Genomic DNA, 26,108 nt, shown 5'->3' with positions numbered 1-26,108 from the left:
TCCTCCCCAGCCATGTACCTGCCCCACAAGTGCTTAACTTTCGTTCAGGACAAAAGATGGGAACCTCTCTGTGCTGGGGTTGGGTAGTGAAACTGCTATAAGAAATGGATATTTTTTTGGCTCTGCTGAAGTGTCAGACCTCACCACCAAGTCTCACCAGAGTCAGGTCTGCCGAACAGCGACACCCTATAAATACAATCCTTTCAACCTCCCAAGCTAAATAAGTAAGCCACAGATGTGACGGGAAAGGACAGGAGTGCGGAGGAATAGGAGAGGACAGGAGGCGGGGCAGAGCGAACCGGGTACACGCCCAGCGCGCCCCGAGTCCCTCCCGGCTTCCAGGAACTTCCGCCTCCAGCACCTCCCGGGCTCTGACAGACCGACGCCCGCGAGCCGCCGAGCACGTGGTGGCGCGCGCGGCCCTGGGGGCGGAGCTGAGGGGGGTCGCTGGGAAGCGACGCAGGACGTGCGTGCGTGCGTGCGTGCTCGCTCACGGTGGCGGCGGCGGAGCGGAGAGGCCAGGGCCGGAGACCGAGCTGGGATCGGGCCCTGGGCGGGGGCGGTGCGAGCGGCGCCGAGCGGATCTTGGGGGCGGGGACGAACCGGGGCGGGCGGGACTGGAGCGGAGCCCGGGAACGGGGCGGGAGGTCCCAGGGTCCCGGGTTGGGGGGGTGGAGCCGCACTTCGTCGCCGCGGGGGTGCCGGGACTCCGGCCGCAGTGCCGCCGCCATCACGGACTTCCTGTGGGACAAGCGCACGGGCCTCGCCGCCAGAACGGTGAGCGCGCGGGTTGGCGGACCTCGGGGCCGCGCGGGAAGATGGCGACTGCGGGGCGGACTGGGGTAGGATTGGATTCGGGGCAAGGAACGGGGGCGAGATGAAGAGGAGGGTTGCGATCTGCGAAGCGGTGCAGTAGGGAAATGGGAAAGGAGGTCGGCCGGTACCCGGAAAAACCTATGGGAAAGTTGGAAGGAGGCAAAGTAGGAGGAGTGATAGGGTAAGGATTGGAGTGGTTCCAGAGATGCAATAGAGCTTAATATCAAAGTTGGACCAACGGGTCCAATCGAAGCCAGAGAAGTATCACTTGAAGCATGCAGGAAGAGTTTCACTCTAGGAGTTAGTTATGGGTTTTATGAGTGAAAAGGTTTAGAAGCTTTGCGGGGGAAGGCCTGTGAGGGATTTTAATGGCAGTATTATGGGGTGAGATGGCATTTATGTAGCTATGCTAATCAAGGTTGGATTACCTGGGAGAAGCTTGTGCTTCCATCTTCTTGGTTTCCTGCCAGTCGCTTTAGGCCAAGAATGCATCAAATATCAACCTCCTCATTTGAGGAGGTTGGCAAGAAGTGGCCCAGAATGGGAGCCAGATGTTGGAGTCCTTAAACCTTTTGCACACCTGATCCTCCCAGCCCCCACCCGACTTCTGTCCTTGGGCTGTTTTCATTCTGTTCTGCTATTGCCCTGGATTTTTTTTTTTTTTAATATTTATTTTTTAGTTCTCAGCGGACACAACATCTTTGTTTGTATGTGGTGCTGAGGATGGAACCCGGGCCACACGCATGCCAGGCAAGCGCACTACCGCTTGAGCCACATCCCCAGCCCCGCCTTCCTGGATTTTGACAGTGATTCTCTCTTGATTTTTTTTTTCTTTTTTCCTTGAGAAAGAAAGGATTTTTGAACCATACCATTCCAATTTCATTAACTGGAAAGTGGCCATTCTCATCCAAGTAGCGCTGATATTAATTAAAAACAAGTTTTTGCCTACTTCTAAGCATAAGATGGGAGGGGCCAGATAGAAAACTGAATGTAATTTGGGCCTACTTTATTAAAACCTCTCACAAGGGATTTCACCAGAGATGTGAGAGGTGATTAAGATAGTTCAAGGGGCCACATTCTTAGAACTTGGCAGTGTTTGGTGTTTAGGCTGTATGTAGAGTTCTGGAAAATTGCATTCCTGCCCTTGGAACACTGATAGTCTAGTTGGTGAGATAAGATATACTTTTTTTTTTTTTTTAAGATTTACTCTTAATGTCTGTAAAATATAACTGTAAACTAAAGTTTTATTCTGTTAACTTGTGAGGAACACAGGATCGCACACTTGTGTATTTTAGTCACAGCAGGAGTGGACTGTGGCAGTTTCCATCAGCTACACATTTACGTATAATAAGTTGTGGCTCAGACTTGAAGGTCTTTGTGGAGCCGTGAAGTAAATCAGGGTAGAGCATTTGAACTGAGGGGGCTTTCTAGAGTATTTTACCAAAATTAATAGGTGAATGTATCTTCCAAGAAGGACAAATTGTTAGGAAGATTAAGGAAGTTGTGAGTGGTAAATAAAAGAAGATAGAATTAGGGGCTGGACTTGTGGCTCAGCAGTAGAGCACTTCCCTAGCATGGGTGGGACCTGGGTTCGATCCTCAGCACCACATAAAAATAAAGGCATTGTGTTGTGTCCATCTACACCTAAAAAATAAATATATATAAAAAAGAAGAAGATAGAAATAACAAAAAACAGCATAACATCTTTGGAACAACCAGTCCTTGGAGGAGACTTCTAAAAACCCAGAGCATTCCCTGTTATTTCCATTTTTCGATCCCTTTCAGATGCCTCATCCCCGAAGGTACCATTCCTCAGAGCGAGGTAGCAGGGGGAGTTACCATGAACACTATCGGAGCCGAAAACATAAGCGACGAAGAAGTCGTTCCTGGTCAAGTAGTAGTGACCGGACACAGCGACGCCGGCGGGAGGACAGCTACCATGTTCGTTCACGGAGGTGAAGCCTCAGGAGGAGAAACTGATTCCAGTTTACTTGCTTATTTGTTTGTTCAACAAATGTTTATTGATTACTTGCTAAGGGCATTGTGCTATAAGCAGCTGGCTGAAGGCGATGTTCAAGGTGGAGAAGAAGGGATAGAGGGAGTTTTGGCCCAGTGGTAGAGCTCTTACCTACCATAAGTGAGGCCATAAGTTTAATCCCCTGCACCGAACAACAGCAACATCAAAAAAAGATAACAAAATGAGCCATTTGTACCACAATGTTAGGAGTATTATCCTGGCTGGGCACATGCCTGTAATCCCAGCAACTCGGGAGTCTGAGCAGGGGGATCACATGCTTGAAGCTGGCTTTGGTCACTTAGCAAGACCCCATCTCAAAATTTAAAAATAGAAAGGATTGGGGATATAGCTCAGTGGTAGATTGCTTGTCTAGTGTATGTAAGGGCCTGGGGTTCAATCCTCAGTACCACACACAGATCAAAAAGTGTTATTGTAGAGAAAGTACTAACTTGGCTGGGTACAGTTCAGCATACCTGTAATCGCAGTGGCTCGAGAGGTGGAGGCAGGAGGATCATGGGTTCAAGCCAGCCTCAGTAACTTAGCAAGGTGCTAAGCAACTCAGATTCTGTCTCTAAATAAAATACAGAAAAGGGCTGGGGATGTGGCTCAGTGATTAAGTGCTCCTGAGTTCAATTTCTGGTACCAAAAGAGAGAGAGAGAAAGTACTAACTTGCGGGGCTCAGGATGTACCTGGTAGGTTTGGTTGAACTGAGGCGGCAGGCTGTGTAGTCCAGGGGAAACTTTCCAAGAAAGTGACATCTAAGCTTGTGTATAGTGCAAGTAGGAGTCAAATGGGAGAAATGTGTTCAGGTAGAGGGAAGTATCTGTAAAGGATTATGAGCTGGAGGTAGTAATGAGAAAGTTCGGAGACAGTTAGGCCTGCATGCTGTTAATACTTTAGTGTTTAAACAGAAATGGTTTAGAGCAAAGCTGGATTTTAGTCAGAAATGTGCAAGAAAGAACTGGTTCTTTCTTCAGTTGTGTCACTGGAGAGGAGGAGAGGGAGTGGTACTGCAGATTCCTTTTCAGAGATCATGGTAACATGCAGTTGTTAATCTTCTGCTTCCTCATCTTACTTCTCTGGTCTTTGATCCTCTCAGAGTGACTCTTAAAGTGCCTGAGAGTAATTTTTCTGGCATTACTCTTTGTCCTCCTTGAGGCATGTCTTTGTCTGTGGCATGGCAGGGCTTGAACAGATGCACCTAATGGGGATATGCTGTCCAACAGCAGCTATGATGACCACTCATCCGACCGGAGGGTATACGACCGGCGATACTGTGGCAGCTACAGGCGCAATGACTACAGCCGGGATCGTGGAGAGGCCTACTATGACACAGATTATCGGCATTCCTACGAGTATCATCGAGAGAATAGCAGCTACCGCAGCCAGCGCAGCAGCCGAAGGAAACACAGGCGGCGGAGGAGACGCAGCCGAACTTTCAGCCGTTCATCTTCGGTGAGTGTCAGCCCAGGCCCTTCCTCTCCCTACTCTTCTTCAGGCCCTCTGGGACCCTGGTAAGTTAGTAGTATCCTTGATCTCAGCTGAGCATTGGGGCATGAACACTAATGTGGGCATTGAGTCTGCCTACCCTCTTGGAAGCTCTCCGACTCTTGAAGGGCCCCAGAATCTACTTTGCAAATGGATGGGCATTGAGCCTTTGTGAACTCCAGTGCCCTCCCTGGCATGTGGGGCTTATTGTGTTGGAGCAACTCTTCTGCCCCAGAGGCTTCCATTCTTTGATAGGGACCTTCCTTGTGAACTGCCTTTTTCCCCCAAGCCCTGGGCTCTTAGGCCCCCTCAGGAGACAAGCTTGGGTGGGGGCAAGGGGTTAGAGACCTGTGCCCACCCAGAAGGGTATTGTGTAGAGCATGGGGTTGTGGGTGACACTGGCAACGACATCACTTCTCTGCTCTGCCCATGCCTCTCCCTGTTCCCGTTTTGGGTTTGGGGACTTGGGATTGTACGCCGCTCTCTCTTCTCACACCAATCCGCCTTACTGCATCTGACGTGTTCCCTTCCACTGTCCCCCATCATCGTCTGTCCCCCATGGCTGGGCGCCTGTGACCGGTGACCCCTCCACCACCCACCCCGTCTCCCTCCGGCCCCCGCTCCGACACCTGGCTTGCTCCGACCCCCCCCGCCCCCCGACAGCAGCACAGCAGCCGGAGAGCCAAGAGTGTAGAGGACGACGCTGAGGGCCACCTCATCTACCACGTCGGGGACTGGCTACAAGAGCGATGTACAAGCCAAATCGTAACAATCCTATAGCCTGTATTGGTCCCATAGCCATCCTAACGTCCCAAGCCAACCCAAGTCACAGCCTCTTTGCCTTTTCTCCGTGGTGTTGTTCATCTGGGTGGTTTGAGTTGCTGTTGAGAATTGACCTCTGCTGTCCACTCCCAGCTCTCATGGCCCCTGGGTTAAAGGTGGTGGGAGTCATGCAGGGGTTTCATCCCCTGTGATCATCTGTATCTGTTCCCCTTCCTTCATCTCACCCCAGGTTGCTATACCCTTTTTCCTTCCAATTCAACTCATTCGCCCCCACCTTCTCTCCCTCCCTCTCCCCGACCCTGCTGTCTTTTATTTCAGATGAAATTGTAAGCACCTTAGGAGAGGGGACCTTTGGCCGAGTTGTTCAGTGTGTTGACCATCGCAGGTAACTGGCAGCCCCTTCCTACACCACAGTTCCTAGGCATAAAGAAATGGTGGGGGTTACCTGGGACTTTTTTGCTAATTAGCAAAAGTCAGGAATTCTTAGTCCCTACACAGCCCCATTGCATCTGAGATGTTCTCAAGGACCTAGCAAAAGTCTCCCCTGCCAATCTACAGGGGTGGGGCTCGAGTTGCCCTGAAGATCATTAAGAATGTGGAAAAATATAAGGAAGCAGCTCGACTTGAAATCAATGTCCTGGAGAAAATCAATGAGAAGGACCCTGACAACAAGAAGTAAGCAAACAGAGGAGTGTAGAGGGAGGCTGGGAGGCTCCCCCTGCATAGGGAAGACTCCCAGGCTGGGGTTAGGCAGGCAGGGGTAGATCCTTCCATCCATTCATCTTGTGTTCATCATCTTAGAGTAGTACAACATCAGGGTAGGCAGGGCTTGGGACATTCTCTAATCCATTCCTCTTGTTTTCAGGACAGTTAAGAGTGCTTTGCAGTTTGGCCTCATCCCAGGATGACTTTTGTAGAGATACACGCTGAAAATGACCCTGGAACTGAGCATCGATATCTATCAAAAATGAATTAGTGCTTTGAGCTGGGGGTGTAATTCAGTGGCAGAGTACTTGTCTACCTAGTCGGTAGGCGCTAGGTTTGATTCCCAGCTATCAAAAAAAAAAAAAAGAAAAAGACCAAAAGTATGCTTTTATGCCTAAACTATGTTAATGAGGCCACACTTACACAGTAATATTTTCACATACACTTATAGGCATTAAGAATAAGAACATTAAAGCTGTTAGAAGACAATAGGTATAAACATGGGCAAGAGTGGCTGATATTGAGTGGATTTTATAGATGGGGCTGGGGTTTAGAAGGGACCATTTGATAATTCAGGGTTCACAGTGTTTAGAACTTGGCACTCAAGAATTCTTCAAAAAATATAATAGTTTTTGAACTATTTAAAATATTGTAGGAAGTTGGGCAGGGTGGTGCACACCTATAATGTCAGCTATTGGGGAGGCTAAGGCAGGAAGATTTTAGGTTTGAAGTTGATCTGGTCAATTTAGCATGATCTATTTCAGAATTTTTAAGGCAGGAGCTCTGGGGAGTTGGGTACATCATACCTATAATCCCAGTGACTTGGGAGGCTGAGGCAGGAAGGATTGCAAGTTTGGGGCCCTCCTGGGTAACTTAGCAAGACCCTGTCTGAAAATAAAAAGGGGTAGCTCAGTGGCAGAAGCACCCATGGGTTCAATCCCTTGTATCAAAAAATAAATAAAATGTAGGAAAACGTTTGGAAGATTGGCAGGTAGTGCCTCTTGGGTCTACCAGAAAGGCCATTTGCTAGCTGAACTGAATTTTATGCTAATATTAGCTGGCATGTTTTTACACAATTATATGGAATCAGCAACTGTATAGGCCCTCCTTTTGGAGGGGTGGTGGGCAGACGGGAGCTCATCAGACATTCCCCTTCCCCCATCTCTCTTCCCAGCCTCTGTGTCCAGATGTTTGACTGGTTTGACTACCATGGCCACATGTGTATCTCCTTTGAGCTTCTGGGCCTTAGCACCTTCGATTTCCTCAAAGACAACAACTACCTGCCCTATCCCATCCACCAAGTGCGCCACATGGCCTTCCAGCTGTGCCAGGCCGTCAAGTGTGAGTGGGGTGGGCTGAGGTGGTCTCTGGGGCAGCCCCTCCCTCCAGTGGACCACTTCTGTCTCATTTGTGGACTGGTCAAACCCCTAAACAGTCAAAGCACAATTACCCACAGTTTTATTGTTCACTGTCATCTTGGCCTATCTTCTTCTGACATCACTTCTAGATTTATGTCTTCACCATCACTTTCTCCATACCCAGCCTAGTAGGAGCTGGGAGACAGCCTTTGAAGTTGAAGTGTTTGAGGATGTCCTTCCCCCGCCCCCATTAGGAAATTGTTAGCAAACACAAAGAGACAAATGTACTCTATGCTAGAGGTTTACATTCATCTAAATTGAGATGTTCTTTGTTATAGCAAAGCAAATGGGAATGTGGACTAATTCAGCTAAGGGGCCAGGTAGGGAATCCAGACAAATACATATTTCCACTGAGTTCACAGCCATACAATTTCACAGAATTGAGTTCACAAAATGTCAAGATATTATACATGTCAGATTCAGTACAAAACTACCACCCATAAAAAACATTTTTTTTTTTTACCCCATCAGTTGAGATACATTAGAAAGAATAGGTCTTTTTAGACCAGGCATTTCATTTAGTTGTAGAGCAGAAAACAGCCCTAGTGATTCTGGACCTTCCTCCTCACCAGCGTTGCTCTGGGTGCTCAGCTTGGGGTCAGGTGGTGCCACTTAGCTCTGGCCACCTGAACTAAGCCTGACCTGCCCTTCTCCTCTGCAGTCCTTCATGATAACAAGCTGACACATACGGACCTCAAACCTGAAAATATTCTGTTTGTGAATTCCGACTATGAGCTCACCTACAACCTAGAGAAGGTAAGATGAACAGGGTCTGTCCTTGGCCCTTGGAGGCAGATGGCTGGCCCACTTGGCCTTTGCTTAGCCCATTCTGTCCTCCCTTATTTTTTTCCTCTCTGACTCCAACTGGGTAAAACTAGAGTACTAGAATAGGGAGGGAAAGATTTAAGAAGACCTGAATTGGGGCTGGGGATGTGGCTCAAGCGGTAGCGCGCTCGCCTGGCATGCGTGCGGCCCAGGTTCGATCCTCAGCACCACATACCAACAAAGATGTTGTGTCCGCCGAGAACTAAAAAAAAAAAAATAAGTATTAAAAATTCTCTCTCTCTCTCTCTCCTCTCTCACTCTCTCTTTAAAAAAAAAAAAAAAAAAAAAAAAAGGACCTGAATTAGAAGAGAGCTTGGATAAAGGGCTTTCCAATAGAGTGAAAATGCCCTCTTTTTGTTTTTGTTTTTGTTTTTTTTAAGATATTTTTCTGTGAGGAAGGAAGGCTCAGCTCCCTGGACTAACTGGAGATGATAGACCTCTCAGAGCTTAAGCAGCTCTCCATAGCTGGGCATGGTGGCCCAGGCCTATAATCTCAGCCATGTGGGAAGCTGAGGTAGAAGGATCAAAAGTTAAAGGCCTCAGCAATTTAGCAAGACCCTGTCTCAAAAACAAACAAACAAACAAACAAAACCTGGGGATAAAGAACCCAAGGGTTAAATCTCTAGTAAAAAACAAAGGAAAAAGCAGCTCTCCATCTCTTTTTTTTTTTTTTTTTAATTGTTGATGGACCTTTATTTATATGTGGTGTGAGAATCAAATCCAGTGCCTCACACATGCTAGGCAAGTGCTCTACCACTCAGCCCCTCCATCTCTTGACTCTTTTGCTACATGTTACATATTTTCAGGAAAACAATGTATCGATCATGTGGATATAGTCTTCTGATACAGACTTGCAGCCACTCCATAATCAATCTATCTTTCTCTCCCTCCTCATACTGGGGTTTGAACCTTATGGTACTCTACTGCTGGGCTATTCCCAGCCTTTTTTATTTTGAGACAGAGTCTTGCTGAATTGCCCAGGCTGGCATTAAACTTGTATTCTGCCTAAGCCTCCCATATAGCTGGAATTGTAGGCCAGCACTACTGTGTCTGGCTAACCCCTCCTGCTAATAGGGGTTGATGCCAGGGGTACTGGGGCTGGCCCCAAACTTTTTTTTTTTTAGTTGTAGTTGGACACAATACCTTTATTCATTTATTTTCATGTGGTGCTGAGGATCGAACCCAGTACCCCACACTTGCGGGGCAAGTGCTCTACCACTGAGCTACAACCCCAGCCCCTGGCCCCAGACTTTTGATCCTCCTGCCTCAGCTTCCTGAGCTGCCAGAATTACAGGTGTACCCCACCATGGCCAGCTTCCTTACTCTTGAAAGTTCTTCAATAAACCAGGAAATCTTCTGTGGTGTGTGGTAGCATGCCATAGTTGGCTAGGTTTTTGTTTTGTAGTACTGGGTTTTAATCCTGGGGACAGGGCACTCTACCACTCAGCCACATCCCCAGACCATTTATTTATTTACATTTATACCACTCAGCCACATCCCCAGACCATTTATTTATTTACATTTTCAGTACTGTGGATTGAACTCAGGGTGCTTTATTTCTTAGCTACATGCTTTTTTAAAATTAATTTCTAAAAATAATTTTTGTAGTTGTTGATAGACCTTTATTTTATTTATTTATATGTGGTGCTGAGAAACCCAGTGCCTCACACATGCCAGGCAAGTATGCTACCGCAGAGCCACAGCCGCGGCCCCTCATCTGTCTATCTGCCTATTTATTTATTTTTGAGAAAGGGTTTTGATAAGTTGCTGAGCCTATCCTCTAACACAGAATCCTTCTGTTTCAGCCTCCACACTCACTGAGATTGCAAATGTGTGCTGCTGCACCTAGCTTTATAATTTATATAACTTATATAATACATAACACAAATATATATTTGTTTTTTTTTAAGAGAGAGTGAGAGAGGAGAGAGAGAATTTTTAATATTTATTTTTTTTTAGTTCTCGGCGGACACAACATCTTTGTTGGTATGTGGTGCTGAGGATCAAACCCGGGTCGCAGGCATGCCAGGCGAGCACGCTACCACTTGAGCCACATCCCCAGCCCCAAATATATATTTGTATAGTATAAATATATTAGGGCCTCCCTAAGCTTCCCAGGCTGGCCTTGAATTTGTGATCCTCCTGTCTCAGTTTTTTTCTTTTTTTCTAATTTTTTAAGTTATAGATGGACACAATATCATTTAGTTTTATGTGGTCCTAGTACATGCTAGGCAAGTGCTCCACCACTGAGCTACAACTGCAGCCCCTGACTCAGCTTTTTGATTTGTTAGAATTGACTTTTTAAGGCACTAGAGAATAGAGGTAGAATACTGGTTTGCAGTATAGTTGTTCATTCACTCTCTGCCTTGCTCCTAGAAGCGAGATGAGCGCAGTGTGAAAAGCACTGCTGTGCGGGTGGTAGACTTTGGCAGTGCCACCTTTGACCATGAGCACCATAGTACCATTGTCTCCACTCGGCATTATCGGGCACCAGAAGTCATCCTTGGTAAGCGCAAGGGCGATCCAGGTGTGTGAGGTGATGTGGTGGGGCCAGGGCCCTCTAAGTCTCATAATATCTTTTCCTTCCCACTCTCACTCAGAGTTGGGCTGGTCACAGCCTTGTGATGTGTGGAGCATAGGCTGCATCATTTTCGAGTACTATGTTGGCTTCACCCTCTTTCAGGTAAGTGGTAAGGGGTCTTACTCTACTACCTGGCATTCTTCTGCTTGATTTTGTTGTCTGCTGAATATTTGCCTCTTCACTCCTTCGCATTGCCTGTCTGGCAGCCCAGCTTCCCCTTGTCAGTCCCTTACTTACCTCTGCCTTTGTTTCCTAGACTCATGACAACAGAGAGCATCTAGCCATGATGGAAAGGATACTGGGTCCCATCCCTTCTCGGATGATCCGAAAGACAAGGTGAACTTTGACTGGGAGGGGCTTAACCCTTTTCATTTTCTCTTTTCAGTACAGGTCTATTTTATATCAATTTTTTTTCTTTTTTTTTGATACCTCCCCTTTCCCCACTTTTTTTTATTAATTTTTTAATTTATATATGGGCAGCAGACTGTATTACAATTCTTATTACACATATAGAGCACAATTTTTCATCTCTCTGGTTGTATACAAAGCATATTCACACCCAATTCGTGTCTTTATACATGTACTTTGGATAATAATGTCCATCACTTCTAACCCCATGCCCCCTCGCTTCCCTCCCCAGTTACTCTTAAATGAGGAAATAAGTTAAGAATCCTATAATAAGGAAAACCTTCTGAGTTCCTCAACCTCCCCTTTCCCTTTAGAAAGCAGAAATATTTTTACCGGGGTCGCCTGGATTGGGATGAGAATACTTCAGCTGGACGCTATGTTCGTGAGAACTGCAAACCATTGCGGGTGAGCCAGGCAGGGGATAAATAGAGCCCATCACCCAGAGGTCAGTTCTTAGGTAGTTTGTCCCTGGAATGCATTTCTGCAAGCATAGGGTTAGGAAAGGAAGGGAAGAAAGCTGAAGGAAGACACCATTGGTCAACAAAGGTGAGATAAGAGGAGTGGCTTTGTGGAGGGAAGGAGATTATAACCTTGACACCTAGATGTCAAAACAGTGTCTTGGATTCTTTAGGTCAGACAGAAAAGAATAAATTACCATTTGAAGAGCTTACATTGTAATGAGCTAAAGAAGTTTCATGACCTTAAGGATCTACAAATAGAACTCTGAAAGAGAGTATGAAGGAGGCCTGGGATTTAGCAAAGCCTCTGCCTTGCATTCATAAAGCTCAGGATTCAACCCCCAGTTCCAAAAGAAAGAAAAATAGTATGAAGGAGTAATTGTGCTGGTGGAATGGTGGGTGGAGCTGTAATATCAGAAATGTTGGTCTTCGTTTGGTCAATGTAAGATAGCATTCCAGGCTGGGTGCACCATGCCTGTAATCCCAGCGGCTCCGGAGGTGGAGGCAGAAGGATTTTGAGTTCAAAGCCAGCCTCAGCAACTTATTGAGGCCTCAAGCAACTCAGTGAGACCCTGTCTCTAATAAAATACACAATAGGGCTAGGGATGTGGTTCACTGGTCAAGTGTCCCCAAATTCAATCCCCAGTACCACCATCCCACTGAAAAAAGAAAAAAAGCATTCCAGTCAGTTCCAAGGAGGGCCTTAGATGTTTCTCTAAGATTAAAAAGTAGGGCCTTGAAGAAGAGGCAGGATTTCTCCTGTCTCACCTTTTTCCTGCCCTCCTCCACCAGCGGTATCTTACCTCAGAGGCAGAGGACCACCACCAGCTCTTCGATCTGATTGAAAGCATGCTAGAGTATGAACCTGCTAAGCGATTGACCTTGGGTGAAGCCCTTCAGCATCCTTTCTTCACCCGCCTTCGGGCTGAGCCACCCAACACCAAGTTGTGGGACTCCAGTCGGGATATCAGTCGGTGACGATCAGAACCTGGGCACCCCTGCATCTCTTATAGCAGTGGGTGTCCAGTCTCGGACACTGGTGCTTTTTTATACAAGATTACAGAGCCTGAACTCATTCCCTCCTGGCTCCCTGTACACCTGTGAATATGTGAAATAGTGTAAATATGACAGAACTTGTACTTATCACTTCAACCCTTGCCTTGTACATAATGCTGTTCATCCACACTCTTCCTACCTTCACCTGCCCCCTTCCATGGATTTGGAAGGGGGCAGAGTGAGGTAACCAGGTGGCACCTATCCCATGTTTTATAAGGAATTTTGTACAGTCTTTGTGAAATAAAATGACGTGCTTCATCTGACCCCCATCCCTGGAATTTGAGGTTTGGGGATGCTGGGGTGGAGGGATGAGACAATTGGCAGCTTTTCTGAATTTGGGTATGACTGGAGTCCATCTTACCCTCTAAAATAAAGCCTGGTCACCAGTTTGTCCACCTAGTGTCAGGATGGTAGTAAAGAGTGGGACAGACAGCATTTCTTGCAGATCTAAATGGAGAGAGGTTATAGGGTGGCACTTCTCTGATCTGGAGTCACGAGGTTGGGAAAGAGGGCTCACTGATCATTAGGCTGCACTCCAGGACAGAGCCCTAAACTGAAAACTTGGGCTCCCATCGCCGGCTGGCTCGTCCCAACGTGAGGCCATCTGGGAAATGTAGTTCGTTGGCGAGAGGAAGTCACGTGGGGGAAGGGGTGTGCTTGGCTACCCAGACAGTGCTGGAAGTGTCACGTGAGGTATTTCCGTCTTTTATTTTGGCTAAAGCGCAGGCGCAGCCGGTCGCTGCTGCGGGGATCCTGGCGATCCTTCCGGTCGGTTCAGCCAATCGGTGCACGGAGAAGCTAGGCGGACCGAGAGGAGCGGAGGGAGCTCCAAGGGCCTCCGCCGCCGCTACCTCCGCGGTAGGGGCGTGGAGGGCAGGGGCGGTCGAGCCCGCGGTTGCAAAAATGGCTCAGAGCAGAGACGGCGGAAACCCGTTCGCCGAGTCTGGCGAGCTTGACAACCCCTTTCAGGTGATTTGCGCTAGTCCCGTTTGGCCGGTCGGGTTGATTCTTTCTGATTATTTCGGGTCTAGCTAACTTGTGTTCCCACTCGTGACATTTGATTCGGGGGAGTGCCGCCACGTGGGGGTGATGGTGACTCCAGAGCGGTGAGCCCTTGTGGTTGGGGGGGGCGGACCCTGCCCCTCTAAGAGGCTGGTATTGGCAGTCTTGGGTGATGAACTTAAAGGTAGTTAGTATTGGGCCAGCCGTGCCTCCGACGGAGCCGTACTGGGAGACACGGGTAGTTTAGGAGAGGTCCCGAAGAGTTCCCTCGAAGGCACTGAGTGCCAGCTAAGCCCAGGTCTTTGCCCTCAGGACCCAGCTGTGATCCAGCATCGACCCAGCCCTCAGTATGCCACGCTTGACGTCTACAACCCTTTTGAGACCCGGGAGGTGAGCAATTGGAGAGCACAGGAGGGCAAGAAAGGGAAGAGTAATGATAAGCACTGTCGTGTAGGTGCAGGGAACATTCGTGCATGCAGAGGAAGGAAGAAGCACAGCTCCTGGGAAGACACTAGTCAGCCGTGGGATGTCTAATCTTGAGGACTCCAGGGCCAAGGAGTAATCTGGTTTGAGTTCTAAAAGTCAGTCCTGGGGAGACTTCCTTGAAGTAAATCAAGATTGGGAATGTCAGAGTTGAGAAAAACTGCAATTAGAAGACAAAGAATGAGGACGATCATCCTGTTTGTCCTACTAGAATAGAAAATGGTGGGTTCAAAAAGTTAAGGGAGAGCTGGGCCCAGGGGAGCATGCCTGTAATCCCAGCAACTCTGGAGGCTGCGACAGGATTACAAATTCGAGGCCAGACTGGGCAATTTAAACCCTGGCTCAAAATAAAAAGGGTTAGGGTGTAGCTCAATGGTAGAGCGCCCCTGGGTTCAATTCCCAGTACTGCAAAAAATAAATTAAAAAATACCCGACAAAAAAGTCGTTCAGGGGGTGGATGTGTAAAAAAAAATGATTTCAGTCATTGTTAAGGAATTGGATGTGAGGGGTGACCAGGACTACTGCAGGTAATAGAAGAGTTCTTTAACATAAATTCAACACAAGAACTAGCTTCCAAACAACTGAGAGAAGGGTTGCTATCTTAGGTAATAAATTCTGCTTCTAAGGTTTTCAAGTTGATTCTAGGTTCCTGTGTTATGACACACTGGGTGATCTATTAAATCTTTTCCTCAACAGCCATCACCAGCCTATGAGCCTCCTGCCCCTGCACCATTGCCTCCACCCTCAGCTCCCTCTGTACAGCCCTCAAGAAAGCTCAGCCCCACTGAACCCAAAAACTATGGTTCCTACAGCACTCAGGTAAAGAGGGCGAATGCAAGTGGGGGCCAGGGAGAAGCGCCTGTCCTGGGTTCCAGGACTCACACCTCCCTTGCTCATGCTGGGCAGGCCTCGGCTGCAGCGGCCACAGCTGAGCTGCTAAAGAAACAGGAGGAGCTCAATCGGAAGGCAGAGGAGTTGGACCGCAGAGAGCGAGAGCTGCAGCATGTTGCCCTGGGGGGCACAGCCAGTAAGTGGGTCCCTGGTAAAGTGTGGAAGAACTTCTGACAGTTTGGAAGGAGCAAAAAAAAAAAAAAAAAAAGAAGCATGAGCTCTATAGTCGAACTGCTGAGTGTGAGGTGTAGGGTCATTAGCCAAGACCTGTTAGCCAAATTACTCCCCCCCCCCCCATATTGGGGCTTAAACCCAATGCCATGCACTTGCTAGGTGAGCATTCCCATCACAGAGCTGCACCCCTAACCCCTTGGGTGGGTACTTAATCTTGAGTGTTTCAATTTATTTATTTGTAAATTGAGAGTAACATTTGTATCTCTTTGACAGAATTGTGGGGGTTAAACAAAGTTGTTGGCAAATGCTTAGCACCATGCTCAAGATGTTGCAAATAATAATAAACATTTGCTATTACTGTTGTTTTTTCTCACTCTCCCTTTGTTTCCTTGGACCCAGAATTGAGAGGACTTGGGAAGGGAAGAAAGGGGGACTGATTCCCTCATTGGTCTCTGCTTCATTACTGGGGTCTTCTTGCTCTCTTTGTGCCTTACAGCTCGACAGAACAATTGGCCCCCGCTACCCTCTTTTTGCCCAGTTCAGCCCTGCTTTTTCCAGGACATCTCCATGGAGATCCCCCAAGAATTTCAGAAGACAGTATCTACCATGTACTACCTCTGGATGTGTGAGTAGTAAGATGCCTTTTTGGAGGAAGTTATGGGTAGATTTTTTTTAAAGCCCTCGAGTCCACTCATGAACCAGAAGTTTCATTTTGCCTCAATATTTGAAAATAAAGTAATTTATCCAGGGATCTTCTTGGGTTACTTTTTAAAAAATTGTATTTAAAACTCAGGCCTACTCACCAGCTTGCTAGCAAGTGTATTTTCTCATCCCCACCATTTCTTTTTGTCCCCATGCATAAATAGGCACTCACTGATGTACTGTGCATGGAGTTGAACTCTGAATTCTCTTGCCTCAGCCTCTCTTGTTGGTGAGATTTTGTGTGTGCACTACTATGATCGACTGCATTCTGAATTCTTTTTCCCCCCATTATAATTATACATAATAGTGGGATTTACCATGCCGTTTTTGTACTCACACACAACATAATCTGATCAGTATCATTTCACAATATTTTCTGAATTCTTTGCAAAGAATTTATTCATCGTGGTGCACATCTGTAATACCAGCTACTTGGGAGGCTGAGGCAGGAGGATAGCAAGTTCAAGGACAGCCTGGATAACTCAGTGAGACTTTGTCTCAAAATTAATTTAGTCATTTTTTTTTTTTTTTTTTTTTTTTTTTTTTTTGGAGGAATCAAACTCAGTACCTCATACTGAACCCTCAGCTCAATCCCCAGTTCCACCACCAGGAAAAAAAAAATTATTTGCCAGGGGATCCCTTATGATTGAGGTTTGCTTATTCCATTCCTGTGAAGCCGATTCCACGAAAGCTGGAGCTGCCTTTCTTCCCTTACACTGTCAGACCTGGGGAGGGTTGTGGGGAGGGCATGTAAGGAGCTTTCATTGCAGTTCAGGAGGACCTGTCCTTTACCCTGTCCCCCTGCTCCTTAGGCAGCACTCTGGCTCTTCTCCTGAACTTCCTCGCCTGCCTGGCCAGCTTCTGTGTAGAGACCAGCAATGGCTCCGGCTTTGGGCTTTCTCTGCTCTGGGTCCTCCTTTTCACTCCCTGCTCCTTCGTCTGCTGGTACCGCCCCATGTACAAGGCTTTCCGGTAAGTGGGTGACTGGGGACCTGGGATGGGCCCCCCATCAGCTTCTCCAGCCCTAATTTTTCTCCCAATCTCCCCATCTTCCCCACCCCCCGCCCTTTGCAGGAGTGACAGTTCATTCAATTTCTTCGTTTTCTTCTTCATTTTCTTCGCCCAGAATGTGCTCTTTGTCCTCCAGGCCATTGGCATCCCAGGTTGGGGGTTCAGGTCTGTAAGGCTGCCAGCCACTCTTACCCTCCCTTCTAATTCTCTAGACCAAGCCAGCACTGGATACTGGGATACAAGTTGTTCGGAAAAAAGTTCCCCCTTGGGAGGTTCTAGTTTAATGAGAAAGACAGGACATAATTAACGTAGAACCCAGACAACTCTAGACAGGCAGAGACTAAGGAGAAGAGGTCTGTGTGTGGTCAATCTGAGAAGGCTCCCTAGAAGAAAAATATGTAACAGTGAAGAGGGGAGAGAGCATCCTCAACAGAGTAGGGTCTGTTTGGAGGGAGGATGCTCAGAAGAACTTGCAGAACTAGAGCTAATGGTTCACAAATTGGAATTAAAATGTGAAGAGTGCATGGAGTGGGGATTGTGTTCACGGCATGCTGCCAGACTGGCAGGGGAGTGACTGCTGATGGGAGGGGTGGGGGTGGGACAAGTCAGGACTTACTGAGTGGAGAAGCTTGGAGGACTTAGACCCAGATGTGAGCAGCCCTTGTTACAGGCACATGCCTCCCCTACAGTGGCTGGATCACGGCTCTGGTGGTGCTGAAGAACAACACAGCTGTAGCTGTGCTTATGCTGCTGGTTGCCCTGCTCTTCACTGGCATCGCTGTGCTGGGAATTGTGATGCTAAAACGGGTGAGGGGCTGTGTGGAAGGTGGGGCCAGGAGGGTGAGATCATGGGTCTCTAGGGGCCTTATTGGAAGGGGAGGAATGGGAGCAGGCCAGATTGAGGGGCGGGTTCTCCACTAATGGACTCCTTATGTATGTGGGGAGTGTCTGTACAAGTTTGTGTGTGGGGAGAGAGGGTCAGAGTCCAGAGGGAAAAGAAAGAACAGCAGGGGCTGGGGTTGTGGCTCAGTGTTAGAGCTCTTGCCTGGCATGTGTGAGGAACTGGGTTTGGTTCTCAGCACCGCATATAAATAAATAAAGGTCCATTAACAACTAAAAAAATTTTAAATAAAATGATTATATTAAAAAAAAAGAAAGAAAGAAACAGAACAGGCTGGTGAGAGGTGGTGGTGTCAGGTGGGGCAAGGCAGCAGTGACTGGACTGTGCTGAAATGTCTCTGCCCTCTTCTTGCAGATCCACTCCTTGTACCGTCGCACAGGTGCCAGTTTTCAGAAGGCCCAGCAAGAATTTGCTGCTGGTGTCTTCTCCAACCCTGCGGTGCGAACCGCAGCTGCCAATGCAGCCGCAGGGGCTGCCGAAAATGCCTTCCGGGCCCCGTGAGCCCTGCCACTGGAGGGAGCTGACATAGCCCCATCCCTGAGGTTTCTGGGACTTGGGGAGACATCACTACTTGATGGCTTCTCCATAGTGCCCCCAATTCCACGGCCATGACTGCTGATCCTGACTTGGGGGTGCTGGGAGCCCACTGTGACCTATCACTGCTCGCCCTTCCCCCCATCAGGCCACACTGCTGCCCCCTCTCACACACCCCAACCCAGCTTCCCTCTGCTGTGCCAAGGCTGTCGCTTCGGTTATTTAAATAAAAAGAAAGTGGAACTGGAACTCACCTGTTTCCTGAAATTTTAATGGGAATTAAGTCTTATAAAGAGTGGAGGGTACTGGGGGGAAACAGAAGCCTTCGCGCTCGGGAACGTCAAGGCTTGCGTGTCCCCTGGGAGCTGCCGGCCGGCCGGGCAGGGCGGGGGCGTGGAGTCGCGCAAACACGGGGAGCCTGCTCCCCGCTCTCCACGAACCACGGGGGAAGAGGCCGCCGTCAGCCGCGGACGCCGCAGCCCGCAGCCGGGACACCGGGTGGGGCACCACGTTAGCGACTCGGCCTGGGGCTGGGCCCGCCTCCGCCAGCCTCCCCACCCTCCTCGGGTCCCTGGTCCTGACTACAGTTCCCAGGGTGCACCGCGCGCCACGCCCCTCCACCGGCCCCGGCCCCAGCCCCATCCCCCGCCCCTAGTGTCCGACCTGCTGCAGCCGAGCTGGGGGAGCGGAGCATGGGGGGATGGGAGCGGGACCAGCGACCCGGGAGACAGCGGCACCGCGGCCTCTCCCCACCAGGCGGCCCCGGATCCTACTGGACATCCTGAGGGCGTACCGACTGCGCCTCTAGAGTCACCCCGCGACCACCCCTCCCCTCTTTAGACTTCTACCCGCCTGGCCTTTACCCTTCCCACCCATTCCTGGGCTCCGGACCGCCGCCCTCTCCTCTCTCTGGAACCGGCCCTTCTCGGCGCCCCTCTTCCCTAGGGAGATGCGATGAGCCGGTGCCCCCGCGCCCTCATTGCCGCCCCGGGCACAGTGCCCATCCTGTGCCCGTGGTGGGGAGGGAGCACCTCGAAGTCCCTCCGTGACGCCCCTCCCGTGGGCGCCCCCGCAGCTGGCGTCCCTGGGCGATGTCCCGGGGGACCCAGCCAGGGGGCGGGCTCTAGAGCGAGGGGGGTGGAGAGGAGAAAGAACCCGGCCTTGGGTGCCTCTGAGATGCTCCCAAGCGCCAGGGGGGGCCGAGCGAGGTGCAAGCAACCGGGCGGCAGGCATGATGCCCTCGCCTAGTGACTCCAGCCGCTCGCTAACCAGCCGGCCCAGTACTCGGGGCCTCACCCACCTCCGCCTCCATCGACCCTGGATGCAGGCCCTTCTCACGCTGGGGCTGGCCCAGGTTCTCCTGGGTATCCTGGTGGTAACCTTCAGCATGGTGGCCTCCTCCGTCACCACCACTGAGAGCATCAAGAGGTCCTGCCCGTCTTGGGCTGGGTTCTCGGTGAGTTGGGTGCACAGTGGTTGGGTGGGGGAGGCTCCTCGGGCCCCACCCCTCCTCACCAGCTGCAAGCCCACATCCTCGCCTCTCCTCCCTCTCCTGGTCCTTTCCCTCCTTGCAGGGCTGGGTGCATCCTGTGGCGAGGGGCTCACCCAGGTGCCTCCCCTGCCAGGCTGAGCCTGTGCCCACTCTGTCCCCAGCTGGCGTTCTCCGGGGTGGTTGGCATTGTGTCCTGGAAGCGGCCATTCACTCTAGTGGTAGGTGCCAGGGTCCAATGCCCACCGGGAGGCAGGTGCCCAGCACCAGAGGGGATGCCCACTTACGCCCTCAGGAAGGGAATTGGCTCTCCAGTTGGTGCCACACAGGGATGAAGTGTCTGTGAAGGAGTGGCTCCATCCATGGTAGAGGGGTACTCATGAAGGTTCTAGACCTGAGTTGGCACTCTTTTTTCCCCAGATCTCCTTCTTCTCCTTGCTTTCGGTGCTCTGTGTCATGCTGAGCATGGCTGGCTCTGTTCTCTCCTGTAAAAATGCTCAGCTGGCCCGGGACTTCCGAGACTGCTCCATGGTGAGATTTGAGGAGGCAGAGCTGGAGAGAACTGATTGGGGGAGGTGTGCAGGATACCTGAGTTTCTCCTGACTCAGGCTGCCTCACCCTCCCCACTCCTACTCAGGAAGGCAAGGTCTGTGTGTGCTGTCCCTCTGATCCCCTACCTCGGCCCTGTCCAGAGTCAGGGCAGGAACTGAAAGTTGCCCCTAACTCCACTTGTGAAGAAGCCCGAGGTGCCCTCAAGGTGAGCATGCACACCACCCCACTCCTCCAGCCCTCACAGTTCCTTCTTCTACCGTGTTTCTGGGTGTCATTCTTGTCTCCCCTCCTGAGGTTCTCACAGGGCCAGAATAGTTGGGATGTCTTATTTTTCAGTGCCGGGGATCAAACCCAGGGCCTTGAATATGCTAGGCAAACACTCTTCTCCTGAGCTACCTCCCCAGCCCTGAGAATTTGTGGGATTTACCATGCCCCAAGCCCTCACTCCCCTTCCCCTTTCTCTTCCCTTTCCAGAACCTGCTCTTCAGTGTTTGTGGGCTCACCATTTGTGCCGCCATAATCTGTACTCTCTCTGCTATTGTCTGCTGCATCCAAATCTTCTCTCTGGACCTCGTGCATACGGTGAATGGGGAGCTAGGGCCAGGGCCAGGCAGGCATGGTGGGATCAGGGGCTTGTGAGACCAGGCTTGATGGGACAGTGGCTACAGGTCTAGCTTCTGAGTATTAGGAGCTATGGATCACTGGGCATGATGATGAGTGGAGGTATATTTAGGATGCCAAAGGGAGGGTGAAGGGGACAGATGGGAATGAGTTAAGTACCTGATGCCTATCTGACCAGAAGAGGGGGCTTTAGAGTGCAAGCCTGGGTGGGGTGGAGTCAACAAGGTCCTAGATGGAAATGGGGAAAAATAAAAGACAATTCTGTAGCAGTGGAGAACAGGTGGTGATTCTGGAAATGAGGCCATAAAGAGGAGGAATTTTCGTCAGGCATTCCTGTGGTCCCAGCTAGCTGGGAGGCTGAGGCAGGAAGATTGCAAGTTCAAGGCCAGCCTGTGCAACACAGCAAGACCTTGTCTCAAAATAAAATAAAAAGGGTTGGAGATCTAGCTTAGCGGTAGAGCACTTGCCTGGTACATGCCAGGCTCTGGGTTCCATAACAATACCATGAAAAAAAAAATTCTGGGTGGGCAGGGCCAGAGGTGGAGGTTCAGGGTGGGGGCAGGGTTAAGGAGGAGCTTCTCGTGGGTAAGGGAGGAGCCTGAAGTGGAGTTTCTTGGAGGGGGCAGGACCATAAAAACAAGGTGGAGAGGAATTCTGGCCAAAGAGGTTATTCCCAAAAACTAGGCTCACTGACCTACTTGGCTTGCTCCACAGCAGCTGGCCCCTGAGCGCTCTGTCTCAGGCCCCCTGGGGCCTCTGGCCTGTGCATCCTCGCCTCCAGCCCCTCTCCTACACACCATGCTGGACCTGGAGGAATTTGTACCACCTGTGCCCCCACCGCCCTACTATCCTCCAGAGTATACCTGCAGCTCAGAAACAGATGCACAGAGGTGAGGTCCTGCTGGGAAAATTGAGGAAGGTGTCTGGGGTTGGGCCTGGATTGGTGGGGGAGGGATCTTCATGGAGTAGGAGTTACTTTCCAGGCATTGATCCTCTTCCTTATCCTACCAGCATCACGTACAATGGCTCCATGGACAGTCCAGTACCTTTGTACCCTACTGATTGTCCCCCTTCATATGAGGCCGTCATGGGACTACGAGGAGACAGCCAGGTGAGAGCAGGATTTGGTGCAGTCTGGGAAGCCAAGGACAGAGCCTGGTAAGCTGAGCAAGTTGTAGGTGATGGTTAAGGATAATAATAGTTCTCAAGATCATTAAGCACTACCACATCTACTGTCATCTTTGATCTTCCCCAGAGCCTGGTGAGATGGATAGGTTAGGAACTTGTATTTCTATAGTACAGATGTAGAAAGTGAGGCCCACTTCAATTAAGTGACTTGTACAAAGTGACAAAGCTAGTCCAGAATCTACTTCTCCCAGAGCTCTGTCCAGGCATGGAAGAGGCCATGCCAGCATGAGGGGCTGACCCTTGGCCCTCGTGTCTTCTACAGGCTACTCTGTTTGATCCTCAGCTTCATGATGGCTCCTGTATCTGTGAGCGTGTGGCCTCCATTGTAGACGGTGAGCAGAGTCAAGAGGGGTGGGTAGGGGTAGGGCGGCCAAGGACAGCATGGCTGGGTGGGAGCAAAAGGAGGGGACTCTGGCTGAGCTGATGACTTAGGGATAAATGAGGGCTGTGGCTTCTTGGAACCCTGGACCTGTGTGTCTCCTCTGAGATAATGCTAGAGGCACAGTGGCCCTTGGAAGGCTGGGCTTGGGAGAAGAGGACTGTCTGCCTGGGCCCGGACACCTGGTGCTATCAGTGCCTCCTGCTGCCCACAGTGTCCATGGACAGTGGGTCTCTGGTGCTGTCAGCCATCGGTGACCTCCCGGGCGGCTCTAGCCCTTCAGAGGACTCGTGCCTGCTGGAGCTGCAGGGCTCCGTGCGCTCCGTCGACTACGTGCTCTTCCGCTCCATCCAGCGCAGCCGCGCGGGCTACTGCCTCAGCCTGGACTGCGGCCTGCGAGGCCCCTTCGAGGACAGCCCCCTGCCTCGGCGGCCCCCACGGGCTGCCCGCTCCTATTCCTGCTCTGCCCCGGAGGCCCCACCCGCCCTGGGTGCCCCAACGACAGCCCGCAGCTGCCACCGGCTGGAGGGCTGGCCACCCTGGGTGGGACCCTGCTTCCCGGAGCTGAGACGACGGGTCCCCCGGGGAGGCAGCCGCCCAGCAGCGGCCCCTCCCACGCGAGCCCCCACTCGCCGCTTCAGCGATAGCTCAGGTTCCCTCACCCCACCGGGGCACCGGCCTCCTCATCCGGCTCCCCCGCCACCGCTGCTGCTGCCACGGTCCCACAGCGACCCGGGCATCACCACCTCCAGCGACACTGGTGAGCCTTCCCTTCCAACTCTGCCATTGAGGGGAGGAGAGGCACTGGGATTCGAAGGTCAATTATGCCCACCAGGACTTGGGACCTTTTGAGGTCCCTGCGGAAAAAGAAAGGACGCTCTTGCAATACTCCCCCCACCCCCTGTATCGCAGGGTTGAGCCCAGGCATGCTTTACCACTGAGCTACACCCCTGGCCCTTTTATCTAATTTTGAGACAGAGTCTCACTAAATTGCCTAAGCTGGCCTTGAATTTGTGACCCTCCTGCCTCCACCTCCCAAGTGGCGGGATCACAGTGGGTAGACCAACTGCAGTACGCTCCTCTGGTACTCCCTCCCCAGGGACGAAGCTTCCACAGATTCTTGGCTAAAGTGGAGGCCCTTATTTTTTCCCTCTCAGTAGTGGGGATCCAGCCCAGGGCCTCACACTCACCAGCAAACACACTACCACACAGCTACACCCCAGCATCTGACTTTTTTTGTGTGTGTACTGAGGATTGATCCCAGGAGCATTTTGTTTCTGAGCTGCGTTCCCAGCCCCTTTTAAATTTTATTTGGAAATCGGGTCTTGCTTAATCACCAAGGCTAGTCTTGGGCTTTTGATCCTCCTGCCTCAGCTTTCCCAGTAGCTGATATTACAGGGAACATTATGCCACCACACCCAGCTGGTACTTGTTTTTGTTGTTGTTTTTAAATCTCCCTGAAGGGGGTGCACCATTCCTAGAGGGACTGCAATACCTGGTCGATGTGCAGAGTGGACAGAGCAAGCTCCTATTCCATCTCCGACTCCCCAAATCCATTTACTATATCATCCTCAAGTAGAGGACATATCAGGTAGTAAGTTGACAGGAACCATACTACACTTGGTCTTAGCCAAAAAGCAGAGAATCAATGACTAGTTCCATGGTTCCCAAGTTTGGGCTGCTTACCTAATCTCTACAAACCTCAGTTTCTCACCTGTAAAACAGGTGTGATCACAGTATCTCAACCAGAAGTGCTATGGAGTGGCTGAGAAAGGAGACAGAGGAAGTGGCCTATGGTCTGGGAAGCTCAGCAGGACTAGGCCTAGTTAGTACTCAGAAGGCAGATGATGCAGGTGAACAGCACTAGTTCAGGAATGACTCTGCTATGAGGTGCTGCAGCCTCGAATGACAACACTGTCATCCGGTCTTTGTGCACCGTCCCATCTAGTTTCTGGCAGAAGTGGGCAGAGATGATGATCTCTTGATTGGAGATGGAGATAGGAGCCATTCGAGCTCTCTGGACTCGAGTTCTCACAGGAGTGGAGAAGTGGTGGGTGTATCCACGGAATGCTCTCATTTACTCCTTGTTCCTCCCCCAGCTGACTTCAGGGACCTTTATACCAAAGTGCTCGAGGAAGAAGCTGCCTCTGTTTCCTCTGCAGATACAGGTCAGGCGTGCGGTTGGCAACTGGGAGGTGAGGATGAGGGGATGACTGCCTGGCCCTCTCTGTTCCCTGCATAGCCCAGTCTCTTCTCCTCTCTGCAGGGCTCTGCTCTGAAGCCTGCCTCTTCCGCCTCGCCCGCTGCCCTTCCCCCAAGTTGCTGCGTGCCCGCTCAGCTGAGAAACGGCGCCCTGTGCCCACCTTCCAGAAGGTCCCCCTCCCCTCAGGCCCTGCACCTGCTCACTCTCTGGGAGACCTAAAAGGAAGCTGGCCAGGCCGGGGCCTGGTCACTCGTTTCCTCCAGATGTCCAGGAAATCCCCAGACCGCACGGGCACTGGAGCTCATGGACATAAGCAGGTACATGAGGGGAGCCAGGAAAGATCCCTCAAAAGCCTGAAGCACCAGGTTGAGCCATACTGATGCCCTGTCCTGTGTCCCTCTCCAGGTGCCCCGGAGCCCATGGGGCCGGCCAGGCCGAGAAAGCCTCCACCTCCGCAGCTGTGGTGACCTGAGCTCTGGCTCCTCTCTGCGGCGCCTCCTGTCTGGCCGGAGGCTGGAGCGTGGGACACGCCCCCACAGCCTCAGCCTCAACGGGGGCAGCAGGGAGACTGGGCTCTGACCTGGGTTTCCTGTTACACTGAACAGATCCAGATGAATACTGGGGCCACAGGTACCAGCTGGTCAGGACCAGCAGCCCCCAGCACCCTCTTGCATTGGCTGGCGCACACACACACACACAATAAAAAACCAAAAACCCGCTATATATCCCCAGAAGTCTCTCTTTCCCTCTGCCTTTGGGGCTCTGCTGCTTGCCTCTGCCCCTTTGGACTGGGAGAGCTTCTGTCCTGTGCTGCATGGGTATTCAGGCTGTCAGGGGGATGCCCCTGCTTACAGCATCGGAGGAGGAAAATTAATACACTCCCTCCAGCTCAAGAGTGACTGATTCTCAGGGGCACTCTGTCAGGGAAAAAATGTGTCCTGGGTGTTTAGGTGGAGGGGAATCTGTGCCTGTGTGATGGGGTGATGAGGTGGGCAACAAAGAGCCAGAAATCTAGGTGACCTCTCAGCTCTGCCACCTCTAGCTGCATGACCTTGGGCAAGTTACTTAACCTCAATTGCCTGATCCATAAGACATTGTGAAGATGAATGTTTGTAAAGCTCTTAACACACAAAGTAAGCCTTCAATAAATTTCAATTTCCCCCTTCTCTCTTGGACCTTTATTCTTTTTTTAAAGATAGGATAGGATCTTGCTAAGTTGCTGAGGCTGGCAACCAACTTGTAACTCTCCTGCCCACTCTCTGGAGTAGCAGGCATTCTAGCCATTTGCCGTGTCCCTGTGCCCATCTTTTCCTAGACTTCTCTAATCATCAGTGAAACTTAGCCTTGAATTTTCTTAAATATGAGATATTAGGACATTTCCAGAAACCTTATTGTATCTCTGCTCATTTTGATAGCAAAAGG

At 50.6% G+C, this 26,108-nt stretch overlaps 2 protein-coding genes across 10 annotated transcripts; both read left to right on the top strand.

Annotated features, from left to right (window-relative positions):
• The first annotated feature begins 491 nt into the window (after positions 1-491).
• LOC308655979 (dual specificity protein kinase CLK2) lies at positions 492-18,503 on the top strand. Of its 7 annotated transcripts, XM_081306507.1 has the most exons (20): positions 499-777; positions 2,602-2,771; positions 4,061-4,289; positions 4,986-5,073; positions 5,424-5,490; positions 5,664-5,780; positions 6,985-7,151; positions 7,890-7,984; positions 10,430-10,559; positions 10,654-10,736; positions 10,891-10,970; positions 11,357-11,447; positions 13,871-13,948; positions 14,738-14,860; positions 14,948-15,068; positions 15,603-15,731; positions 16,621-16,780; positions 16,883-16,984; positions 17,509-17,626; positions 18,075-18,503. In XM_081306507.1, the coding sequence occupies exons 2-20, from the start codon at positions 2,602-2,604 to the stop codon at positions 18,219-18,221; spliced, it is 2,295 nt and encodes a 764-aa protein (XP_081162633.1). In that variant the 5' UTR covers positions 499-777; the 3' UTR covers positions 18,222-18,503. The 7 variants fall into 7 exon arrangements, with proteins under 7 accessions (XP_081162630.1, XP_081162629.1, XP_081162628.1 ...); XM_081306504.1 differs by lacking the exons at positions 13,871-13,948; positions 14,738-14,860; positions 14,948-15,068; ... (3 more) ...; positions 17,509-17,626; positions 18,075-18,503 and adding an exon at positions 12,293-12,819 and having other exon boundaries at positions 492-777; positions 4,064-4,289; positions 4,989-5,073; XM_081306503.1 differs by lacking the exons at positions 13,871-13,948; positions 14,738-14,860; positions 14,948-15,068; ... (3 more) ...; positions 17,509-17,626; positions 18,075-18,503 and adding an exon at positions 12,293-12,819 and having other exon boundaries at positions 492-777; positions 4,064-4,289.
• A 52-nt stretch (positions 18,504-18,555) lies between these two features.
• Positions 18,556-25,852, top strand: ENTREP3 (endosomal transmembrane epsin interactor 3). Of its 3 annotated transcripts, none has more exons than XM_081306499.1 (12): positions 18,556-19,710; positions 19,908-19,964; positions 20,164-20,274; positions 20,381-20,500; positions 20,770-20,877; positions 21,634-21,806; positions 21,928-22,027; positions 22,367-22,436; positions 22,698-23,243; positions 24,583-24,651; positions 24,750-25,003; positions 25,092-25,852. In XM_081306499.1, the coding sequence occupies exons 1-12, from the start codon at positions 19,486-19,488 to the stop codon at positions 25,263-25,265; spliced, it is 2,007 nt and encodes a 668-aa protein (XP_081162625.1). In that variant the 5' UTR covers positions 18,556-19,485; the 3' UTR covers positions 25,266-25,852. The 3 variants fall into 3 exon arrangements, with proteins under 3 accessions (XP_081162625.1, XP_081162626.1, XP_081162624.1); XM_081306498.1 differs by having other exon boundaries at positions 18,560-19,710; positions 21,631-21,806; XM_081306500.1 differs by lacking the exon at positions 19,908-19,964 and having other exon boundaries at positions 18,558-19,710; positions 21,631-21,806.
• Positions 25,853-26,108: the final 256 nt, after the last annotated feature.

This window comes from Spermophilus citellus (genome assembly GCF_964194105.1).
Source record: "Spermophilus citellus genome assembly, chromosome: 9".
NCBI classification, from domain to species: Eukaryota; Metazoa; Chordata; class Mammalia; order Rodentia; family Sciuridae; genus Spermophilus; species Spermophilus citellus.
The sequence above is the reverse complement of the archived record's forward strand: the minus strand, read 5'-3'. Positions and strand labels throughout refer to the sequence as shown.